At 35.2% G+C, this 11,623-nt stretch overlaps 1 protein-coding gene across 6 annotated transcripts in view; it reads right to left on the bottom strand.

Moving 5' to 3' along the window:
* Positions 1 to 2,073: 2,073 nt before the first annotated feature.
* Positions 2,074 to 11,623, bottom strand: part of SMCHD1 (structural maintenance of chromosomes flexible hinge domain containing 1) — a 90,941-nt gene continuing 81,391 nt past the window's right edge. For 5 of the 6 annotated variants that reach the window (XM_037379086.1, XM_037379087.1, XM_037379088.1 and 2 more), the window contains 8 exons: positions 10,730 to 10,852; positions 10,285 to 10,475; positions 9,426 to 9,535; positions 8,040 to 8,110; positions 6,563 to 6,734; positions 4,383 to 4,541; positions 3,560 to 3,677; positions 2,074 to 2,470 (listed from right to left, as the gene is read on the bottom strand). In XM_037379086.1, coding sequence (XP_037234983.1) covers positions 2,362 to 2,470; positions 3,560 to 3,677; positions 4,383 to 4,541; positions 6,563 to 6,734; positions 8,040 to 8,110; positions 9,426 to 9,535; positions 10,285 to 10,475; positions 10,730 to 10,852 — 1,053 coding nt within the window. In that variant the 3' untranslated portion in view covers positions 2,074 to 2,361. The remainder of the gene's footprint in view (positions 2,471 to 3,559; positions 3,678 to 4,382; positions 4,542 to 6,562; positions 6,735 to 8,039; positions 8,111 to 9,425; positions 9,536 to 10,284; positions 10,476 to 10,729; positions 10,853 to 11,623) is intronic. The other variant, XR_005102971.1, reaches the window with a different exon arrangement.

Here is an 11,623-nt window from a genome sequence, read left to right as displayed (position 1 = left end):
CTTGATCCCACTGTCATTGGTGAAGACACTTCACAGTACTCATCCCAATATGGACTCCTGAGGGACACCACTTGTCACCAGTCTCCATCTGGACATTGAACCGTCAACCACTACCCTCTGCATGTGACCATCCAACCAGTTCCTCATCCACCAAACAGTTCATTCATCAAAACTGTCTCTCTCCAGTTTAGAGAGAAGGATGTTGTGAGGGACCATGTCAAAGGCCTTACAGAAGTCCAGACAGACGACATCTGTAGCTCTTCCCTTATACACTGAGGTAGTCACTCCATCGCAGAAGGCCACTAGGTTCGTTAGGTAGGACCTGCCCTTGGGGAAGCCATGCTGGCTGTCTCAAATTGCCTCCCTGCCCACCATGTTGATACGTAAGGGTTAAAAGAATAAGAGACCGGTCAACTTTGGTGAGTTGGCAGTTAAGTAACCTTTGTACAATGTGCTAACGTACGTAGAATGTAGAGAAATACCTAGTTGCTACTTAATTGTGTCTGGGAGCTTAGACTGGGGGCTGTAGAACTGTAAGGGTATGTCAGAGATAACCTTGGACAATGGTAAACAAGCACTGCAAAGGAAGATACAAGTTTTCTGTCACTAGAGAACAGGATGGTGTGTTTCAGAAGAATAGGATAACAAGTTTTTAAACCAGTAGAAATGAGCCATGCTTATGCAAGAGACCCCAGCTTGACAGTTTATGCAGACAAAGACTCCAAGCCTTCACCAGAAGACCCTCAGAGGTGGCCGCACACATGCACGAGGTGGAAAAATATGTAAATAATTTTGGGGAAGTGGTTTGAATATGTATTAGTTTTCCAGGAAATGTTATGCATACGTATTAGATTGTAGCATAAGAACAGTGAGAACTGGAGCCAGGGTGTGCATACTAGGAGGCGTGATTCCTTATGCAACCAGCACTGCAAATAAAAAAATACCTGCTTAATAACGACTCATTATTGAGTTTTATCTTGGAAGCCTGGCCCAGCCACACCTAGCCTCCCGCCTTAGCAAGGAGTGCCAGAAAGCAAGGGGGATCGGAAACTCTGATTTTTTATATCAATGTAGCTTCTAGGACGATCTGTTCTGTGATCTTCCCAGGCACAGAGGTGAGGCTGACAGGGCTGTAGCTCCCAGGGTCCCCCTTTCTATTCTTTTTTTAAAATGTGTGTGATGTTTCCTATTTTCCAGTTAATAGAGTCTTTGCCTGACTGCCAGGACTTTTCAAATATCATGGAGCATTGCTGTTTCTGCATCACCAAACATACACACCTTAGTGAGCTAGACCTGCTCTGAATGCTCACAACTTCGTTCACCAAGGACAAGTTTGTTTCATTCTCCCTGCCCCCCTGTCAAATGACTGGACCAAGTCCCCTTGAATGCCTTCTCCAGTTATGTATTTACATAGCTTCAACTTACAGTTTTATACTGTCTCAAGTTTAGCTTTCTACTCTTCCCTATCTTTTTCATCCAATCAAGCCTATTTCCAGCTGCTCACTCTGACCCTGGCTGAAATTGTATCTTTAATCATGCCTGGCCCTTTTCTGCCCTGCACATTACTAAAATCCTTGTCATGCAGATCAGTAGAAGTGACTTGTGACTCTCCTTTCCTTTTGTTTGGCCTCATTTACCTGTTGACTACTTTCTCCAGCATTTTAAGATTATGTTTCTTAAGCCACAGAAGACTTAAATTTTCTTTAGGTATTTTTAGAAGGAAACAGAATCAAGATTTTTTTTTTTATATATATATATATATAAATTTTTTTTTTAAAGCTGGAGACAGCCTTATAAAGTAAAATTCTGTCCAGGGCCTCAGATGCTGGCTTGTTGTTAACTTCTAGACTCTACAAATGGCTGTGGTTAGAAGTCAGTATGTCACTGCTCGAACCTTCCCTTTTAAAGTGGTATTACCTCGACAGCTCATCCATCAAAAAAGAACAGTCCAGAATGTTCTCTTCCAAGACAGCCTGGGTTGCTTTTTAAGTTAAAATCTCATTTCATGGCACAATCTATTGATTTAATTATTACAATTGATGATGATATTGGCAGTGCTTTGCACTGAAACAGTTTTATTGAAAAGATTGGTTTTTTTCCATAAATAAAAAAGGATATATTTTAAACTTTTTTTTCACACATGAACATAAAAACTCTGAAAGCTTTTAGAAATGAAAATTAACTATACAAAAATTAGGCTATCATCGTTAAACATTTTTGTTACTACTAACTGAAATACATGTATATCTCCTATCAGTATAAAAATCTTCATAGTAATGGGTTATACAACATGAAAATTTTCTTTAACTGAATGTATTCACATTTTCAATACATAGCTATTTCCAACAAGTCTCATCAAGTCTATGCCTTTCTCTTTCGTGAAGTTCCATTAAGTTCTGAAGGGGCTACTGGCAGCAGTTGCTGTTGCAGCTGCTGCTTCTTTTGGGGAGAGGAGATCCATTCTTCTGAGCTAAAAAAAAAAAAAAAAAGCACGGTAGCTTATAAACCAGGCCCTTTTATATATACGTGTATATATAAAGACACACACTTTTGTTTAATTTTTATATTTTTTGGTATAACGGATATAATAGATGCAAAAGCACAGAGCTCCCACTAGTATAACTATTGTAAACCCTGTGTTTGTGTACAGCTTATTCTTGTAAATATTTAGTTAAAATGAGGAATAGCATCAGATTAATATTAAAGACATAATCACTTCAAAAAAACACAAAACCCCCCACACTTCATGTGTACTACATATGAATAAAAAAATGAAAATAAAAAATATAAATAATTGAGATACCTAGTAATATAGTGAAAACTCATTCTGAGATTTGCAGAATACAACAGAGTAAGATTTAAATAATCTAAAAAACACGACCATAGTTCAGCAAAGACAATGACGCAGTCATAAGGAGAGACATGAGAAATGGAAAAGTAAGCTCCATGTCATTTTAAAGATACAGACTTACAGATTTCCCTGATCATTTTGTGTGTGTGTGTGTGTACACAAATACTCAATAGCCACAGAGGCAATGTAGAAGCAGATTCACAGGTAAAGAGATAAATACTGGCGTAAAGTATTTAACACAGTATAGTTAACACAGTGTACTACAGCGTTAACTAGACTGTGTTACTTTACACCAGCTCACCTCATACAGTTCTTTCTCTGTTCATCTGCCCACTATCTGACACAGAACCTTAGAAAAGTTCACAGACTAAGCTATCTCAAGTATTTCTGGGGTGTAACAGAGTTGAATATACCAGAAAATACAGGGAACATGAATGCATAAAGATCCCCATCAATGACTTCATGAAGAGAAACAAAATTAGAATTAGCAAACAAATTTTTTTATCAAGCTTAAATAACAGCAGAAAATGTAATGGAAATAAAAATTACCTTGAAAATCAGCCTTATGCAAACTGTATTAGTTGTTAGTTGCTGTATACAAGTATGAATTAAAAGAAAAATCTCCAATGCAAAAAAACCCCACCAAACTAGTTTTTGCTTTGAATCCAAGACATGGTAAAGTAATGACCAGATTCGGAACAGACTCACCTATACAACTTTTTTACTGAGTCTCTTCGCATTCTTTTGGGAGGGATGGGGGTGTCAGACATATCTAACATTATAGGCTGAAGCAATGATTCAGTGACTTTATCTGATGGAGTCATACCTATGAAAAAGTTGTAAGAAAGAACAATTTTTTTTTTTAAAATATTAATCCTATTGGTTATAAATGAGCCCAACAACAGCAGTGTTGAACCTTTGAAGTTTTAGACATGCCACAAATTTTATCGTTACCTTATATCTGAAACCGAGTTCAAAGATGACAGGTAAAACCATTTGCTTTATTTATGGTTGTCACAGAATAAATAGTTTTTAAAATATATTCTGAAATATCATAAATTATTTGATATTGAAATAAAAACAATTTATAACTCAGAAACACTATCCTTGCAGAATTAGGGGTGCTTCTTTTGTAGTACAATGTTTTGATTGTGTTTCCTTAGCAAAAGCAATTCAGCGTTTTACTATGCTGTCATTTCAAAAAGAATGGCAATGTTGTGTAACACTGGGCCAGCCAGACCAATAGTTATATAATCTCCTATTAGTAAGATCATAGTTTCACGTTCACAAGACACTGACTACATTTTTATTATCTGATCACATTACAGGGCAGTGCTAGTCCAGGTAATATCCACAGCATCATACTACATATAATTTTTCTAGTCTTTCCCTAAAATGAGACATCTCTAAGCTCTTAATTTTAACAATCTTCCTTCATAGTTTGAACTTGTTAGTTTGTAATAGTAGAACACACCTGGATGCAGGTAACACCTCTCTTTTAGGTCACCAAAGCCATAATACAATAACCTACCCAATTTTTGTTCTATTAGCTTGAGGCTTTTCTCTTGTTCGGCAAGTTCCTGTTTTTTCTTTAGCATTTCTGGAGTGTTAAGTGACTGCAAATGTAAATCAAGGTCCTTATTCACACTATCAAGTTTCACCACTGCTGCACGGTATTGCTGAAGAAGATCTAATTGAGAATAAAATACAGAACTGTAAATAAGTGGTCACTTTGATTTAGAAGGCTACCCAATTACAATGCAGACAATGCATAAGATTCAGAAGAAAACATCTTTCAAAAGCAGTACTTAAAAAAAACCCCAAACACCCAAACTTATAGTGGACCAGTGGCTGTTCTTAAAATGACTGTAAAGACAGATTGGGGAAAAAAACCCCAAACTAACTCACATCCAATATTTTGCTTCCTCTTTTCTTTCTGAGCCCTTATCTTAGGTCACAGTAAAGTACCAGTGAACTCTGAAAATTATGTGGCAAACAGGTATTTCTTTACACATGTTGTCACTTGTGTGCGCTCCAAACTGAATTCTCTACTTTGATGCCATTGTGTGCTTGTAGGATGTTTTGCTTTTAGTGCTACAAAGCTGAAGCTTGTATTACTGACTTGAAACCTAGTCCATCCTGTGGACCAGAGAACATTTACTGAGTTTCACTTCATCCCATCTATGGAAATTTCCATAAGGAGACAGCAGCAGACCCAGGTAAACAAGAGCATATTTTGCTGACAAACTTTGTTCCTCTTTTAAGATGGGATCAAGAATTTTTCTTTGTCCAGGCACTAAATATATATGTCAAGAAAGGGTTCAAGCATATTAGCCCAGATTCATTTATTTTACTTTGTCGTGAAGATGAGGTAGCTTGCACAAAGCTTAACTGAACACTAAATTATCTTACGTTTGCCACGGGGTGAAAACATCCACACAGATTAGTTACTGCATACTGAAAAAAGGCACTGTAAATTCTTAGCACAGTTTATTTTAGAAATACCTTGTCAGTGTAATCACAGTTTAAGTAACCACTTTTCTTTTATGCTACAAACATAGAAGAAGAGCAAGTCAGAACTAATGTTACAGCTGGAATTCAGTTCAAAACAAGTCTTGTGCAATGAGGTGCTGTCCTTTATATGGAATTTCACTACTAATTGTTTAAATGCCTAGTAACTATCCAAGTGTAATTAAAACATGCCCTTCTCTACCATGGTTCTTCCTGTACTAAATTATAGACAATTCCAATATAATTCACGTTGGCTAATAATGGAGTTCAACAATGGAAAATGTGTTGATAGACGAACATGAAGTGTGCTAAAACCAACACATTTCAGCCTGTAGCTGAAACGCTTACTGTGTTTTTCCTCCATGTAATATATTTTTACTGAAATGCCTAGGGAAGATCTTTTTAGTCTTTTCTTCTCCTTCAAGGTCAAGGTTTAGTTGTTTGCTCATATATAAAAGCTACTCCAATAGGTGCATGTGTTCTCTTGTTCTCCCCCCACCTCTCTTCATTGCACAGTTCTAGGCATACTGTTACAGAAAAACTAATTTTAAGTACTGAAGAGCAACCTTCTTTGTGAATAAGACTTTTGAATGTTTTACAGATCAGTCAGGTCAGCCGTTACATGTCAGAAGCTGCCATCTTTTGACTTAATTTATAGCCTTTATTCTGAAAGGAAGAATCCAAACACATCATGAAATGTAAATGATCTCGCAGGAAATATAAGGTATCTTCATGCTATGGAAATAATGTAGACGTTGTGCACTACTGATGAGAACAGGAATTTTTCTACTACTGCTTCACAGAGCTTACTTGCACAGTAAGAAATTCTGAATTGATGTATGGTGTTTCTGGGGGAGAAAGACCTGAAATTTTGTTTTTCAAGGATGCTGGAATTTCATCAGCTCAAGCTTCTTATACCTGTTGTTTGAATGTTTACCACTGCTTATACTCTTTTTTTTAATAAGACTAAGAAAAAGGGGGAATATCTCATGATTATTATTTCTTCTTTCAGGAAATATAATAGCTATAAGCTTTTAAGAAAAGGGAAATTCATAAATAGGACACTGTACAGGTCATATTTCTTAAAATAACTTTATGCTAAACTGAAGTTTTCCTTTCTGTATTACAGAAGAGAATAACAAACATAGGAAAGCAATATAATTTTGGAAGTTTTGCATTTTCGTGACTTCATAAACCCACCTATCTGTCCAGAGAGAGTAGAGTAAAGTTTCGGCATGGGTGCTCCAAATACCATGCCTCTGAGTTTGTCCATTGGAGGAGCTTTATTCTGAAGGCCTCCAAATTTTCCATTGCTGCGAATCCTGTCTCCCTCTCTAGTCAGCAGAGTAGGGCAATGTGTAATTTTTACAACCTACACAAGTATAAAAAGAGATACTAAATTAGTAACTCCATGGAAAATCTGAAGTTTTCAACAACACTGTTGTGAAGCTTTGCATCTTTCAACTATGATGCAGCTTGTTCTCTAATGAGAATATCTTTTATAAAATCACATTTCATGTCTTTTACTTTCAAGTAATAGAATGCGTATATTAGAATTAGACAGTACTGTTGGCAATTATGAAATCTAGATTTTTTTTTTGGTTTTGTGTTCTCAGATTTTTAACAGAACTCTGGAGGCAGAATTTAGATCTATACTGCAAAAAAGCTCATTATCAACATACACTATGAAGTAATGGCAATAAACATCAATGATGATAAAAAAACCGTGAGCACTTAATTCAATTACTTGAGGAAGATGGCTTTTGTCTTTTTTTTTAAATGCACAATATCTAAAGCATCTGAATTCCAAGGGATTTATTTCTTATAACATATTCACTAAAACTTCCATATAGTTGATGAAATTTACCTGTAGTGGGTGACAGAAACAACCCGGGTGACAGACTAACCAAATGAAATGACCCAGACCTCATTTTGAGAAATGATGATATACAAACTCCTTTTCCTGAACAGACACAGATGGTTTGTCTCTGACACTAACAACCAAGATCTGACTCAAAACAGGCTACCAATCTGAGATGCCACCAGAGGTTCCTTATTGTTCTCTTAAGTACAAATCTGCACTACAATTTCTTACACTTCTGGGGGCAGGGGGAGAGAATATATAGCCCCAACAGCTTAATGTTTAATCAGCACAGTTCTGTATTCTTCTGCTGAATTATTATTTCGATTCTAGTAAACTCCTAAACTGAAACAAAGTGCCCAGTGTCAGGACTTTCTCAGGGACTCTTGCCTGCTAAAATATGTCCCATTAAACCTAAATAAAACGGGTCAGAAAAAGGTCTAGTAAATTTCACATCAAGATTTTAGTAATCTTAGTGGGTTTCAGTGGATCTGAGATTTCATCATGTGCCTCAGACTACTGTGTTGTATTATACATACAAGGGCTAGGCAAGTACTGAAGAACGTGCATTTAACAGCAAAACTAAAAATGTTTCTCTTTTAAAACATGGCCTCATGCTTCATGGCAACATTCACATAATGGAATTTGTTGAATAGAGAAAATTCACTGTTAAGTACATCAAGACCTACAGACAGTAAGCACACCTACAGCTAATGCAGCATTAAACTTACCAATTATTCTAAGTTAGTGATGTATTAAATATGTAGCTATGCAATGTATTTGTTTTAAAAAATATCAAGAATAATTGAAACATACCTCTTTTCTGTAATGGTTGGCAGCATCCAAGTTATCTATAATGATAGTGTCACCCAAGAGCATCCCAAACACTGAAAAATGTAATTTTTTGAACCATGAAATTTCTCCACAAGAAACTAACTTGAGTTTTGAAAAATCAATTCTAAGGTGTCATTATTACAGCTTTTTAGATAAGTGCAAGGGAAACAGATGTGCAGGATCTTTTTCCAATGAAATTTTATTCTGAGATTGAGATAAATATGCAATCTTCTGTTTTCATTAAATAATTCATAAAGAAAAATATTTAGTATGTTTAATTGCCTTATGGCACAATTGACTGTATTTTCCACCAAAGTACCCTCTTGATATCTTACATTTACATTTATGAAGACACACATAATAAAATTCCAAGTTTTAGGAAATTATATAAATGATCATTATTTTAAGTCCTCCTTGAATTCTGTTCTCAGTTTCTTAATATTCAGTGGGTATCAAAGAAAAAAAAACATTCACAGGCTGATAATCTGGTTGTGTTTAAGACTTTTCTTCTGCTAGTCAAAGACTGTTCTGTACAAAGTCTAACTTGATGTAGTCTTGCATGAGATATGTCAAGCAATGTGGTTTTTAAATTTCCCCAAAGGACATGAAGAATTTAGTCAAAGTCTCTGACAGTATCTAACTTTCTGCAAAGAAACTGGACTAAAAAAAATTTTTTTATTAACAGAAGAGAGGAATATTTCAATATTGAGAAGTTGTTAAATAAAATGAAAAACTTACTGAAGTTATCTCTATTATTATAGAGACTCCAAGACTCCATATAAAAGAGTAGGTCTACTTAATTTAAGAAAAAGTGTAGGAAAAGGTAGGTACTGCAACTTTATCAGGAAAAGTAAGAGGATGATGGTTCCCTAAGCTGAAATCTACACAAAAATTGAAAGCTTATTCTTCCTGTAACTATTTAAGCGTAATGTATTTAGTCATGTGCAGTTTGATCTGAGTGTACCTAAATCTATACGTTACACATTTTGAGAGGAATAGGACTGGAAAAACAGTCTAACAAAAGCAGTAACTTCTGCAATATGAAAATATAAAAACTAATACCATGATTGCCTGTTTCTGCTTATATGAGCTTGGGAATAAGATAACGCTGCTGTAATTTTAAAAAGAAAAGCAATCTAGTAAAGAAAAAAAGACAAAAAGCAGAAGACAGTGGTCATTGCTGAAGTTTTCACAACTGTTGTTTGCAAATACTTAACAGTCTTTGTACCAGCAGACTTCACAAGGAATGTAACATGGGTATTTGCACATTTCAATGAAGATTACTGAAAGGACTATGATTTGCGATATTTCTGTATTTTATTTATTAAAAAGAAAGAAGTTCTGAACAATTTCTTTAATACTATTTACCTGTTTGACAATGCTCTACATTATCTGGAAATGTTAACAGATCTCTGGCAAATACTGGATTTCCAATAGGTCTGAAGAAGATTTTTCCATTTCTTAAGTGAGGTAAAGGTCTGTTTAAAGAAAGGGGAGAGTAAGGGAGAAGAAAAGAGGAGAAAAAAAAGGTAATTTTCCCTTATTTCATTATTACTTCTGGCAATATAGTCAGAAATTTCAAAATTAATTGGATGCATCTTAACACTTCCACACCAGATGCTAAATCATTATCTAAAATGCCAGTTATATTAAAGATGCTTTGGAAACGCTAATTTGTAATAAGACATATACCCAACAAATCCATATGACTGATTTTATGGACAAGTTTTAGTTTTATAAAAACTGAGATTCTGGACCTTATAAGTGTACCTGCACGTCAGATCTTTTCTAAAAGGCATTTTCTAAAATGGTATTAGCAGTCATCTTCATAAGCAAATTATTTTCAGGCACATAAATACTGCATTTTCCTTTATTTTCCAGGAAACCAAACCAGCAGAATGAATTTCTATTACTACAGATTATTTTAGGGAAGGTACTCTGGAACTGGATTTAAGTTAGAATTTGAAGTGCTAGAATTATTTTTAAAAAGTTCCTGCTCTAGAAAACATGGAGAAGTAAAGGAAAAAAAATGGTAGATTGCCTACCTTTAACAGCAGTTAAAGACAAAGTTATGATTTCAGCTAACATTTCAAGTGACATCACTGTTGCTATGATTATGAAGCCAGAAATTTTTTTCTGTTAAAACTTTACTATAAAGTTTAAAAAGAGAAATGACATACGCCAAAAAAAGCTGAAGTAGTATGTAATACAAATGTGTTTTCTCTACCTGTTCCAATCGGGAAGTGTCTTCTTGTAAATAGAATCAAGAGGTAACACTTGTTGTCGACCTTGAGTTTCATCAAAAATAGAACGAGCAGCTTCAGTAGTCAATGTGACTACACAGTCCATGTCGCTTGCCAAATGCCAAGAGATAACTTTTGCTGCTTCGTTATCCTCAATTTGAGCTAAATGTGCAATCTGTACCACAGAAGTTAAAACAGTCAAAATAGAAGCCAAGACCACCTCCCCTTTTTATGCTAATCACAATTATCCTGCAACTTTGATCAGACATTTAATTCCCCTGTTGATGAATCTATTAGAAGAGCTGGTCATCTGATGGGTTGAGATTGCTATCTTCTTTTTAATACTCCTCAAAAATTACTTGCAAATTTTTCATCATTACCACTTCCTGGAACCAACAAAACTCATCTGAAGGCTGAGAGAAAACTCACCTTGCCTAAAATATCCTGGTTGCCTTTTGGATAGTTTGGGAGGGTACAAGTTCGCCTTGGCTGTTTCATTACTCCTTCTTGATCCAACATCTTTTGTTTTATAAGAGAATCCACATACTGAAGCTGAAAATTATAATTTGAAGTTAGTGAGTGTGTATCATTGGGCTGAGCTGCAGAAGTAGTTACTTTACCTGTTGTCAATCAAGTTCCTAACAAGAACCATTCAATAATCTGAAACAGACTCTTAATATATAGGGGACCACTGCAGATAAACTCAGAAAGCAAAAAGTGGCATACTTCAATTGTGACTACAGATTTTTTTATTGCTACTTCTTTTCTTTTCTTTTTTTTTTTTTTTAAGACTTCAGGGAGCTTTCCACAAAGAGCTACCAGAGCCAAAACTGAAGGAAGTTTAAATCAAAAGGAAGAGACAACCACAAATGTACACAAATAAACCATTTTAGAAGGGAATCATGTCCAAGGCCTGAAAAATTTAGCCAGCAGGAAGAACCTGGGTACAGTGATTGCAGAATATATATAATTTAATTCTACTGATTTGTGATTAATGAGTGTAACAATTGTTTTCACTTGATCTAAAGCTAACTTACTGTTTACATGTTTTTTTCCCCAAAAATGTTAGTAGGTTGAAAACTTTGTTTTAAAAGTTTCTTTAAAACATAATTGGATCTTTATGGAAAATTAGCAGTGGGGGTAATTGCCCTGAATCTCTCAAACTCACTTTTACATCAGCTTTAGTAGTAACATATTAAGTTATCTAATTCTCTGAAAGTAAGTGTTTTCCTTTGGTCTGCTTACACCAGAATACATCCAGTGTATATCGATCAGCCTACAAAAACCCATTATGAAAACCAGCAGTACCAGTTACACAACTGG

This window comes from Falco rusticolus, chromosome 3 (assembly GCF_015220075.1).
Source record: "Falco rusticolus isolate bFalRus1 chromosome 3, bFalRus1.pri, whole genome shotgun sequence".
Lineage (NCBI taxonomy): Eukaryota > Metazoa > Chordata > Aves > Falconiformes > Falconidae > Falco > Falco rusticolus.
Note: the sequence above shows the minus strand (reverse complement) of the source record. Positions and strands in the feature narration are given on the sequence as shown.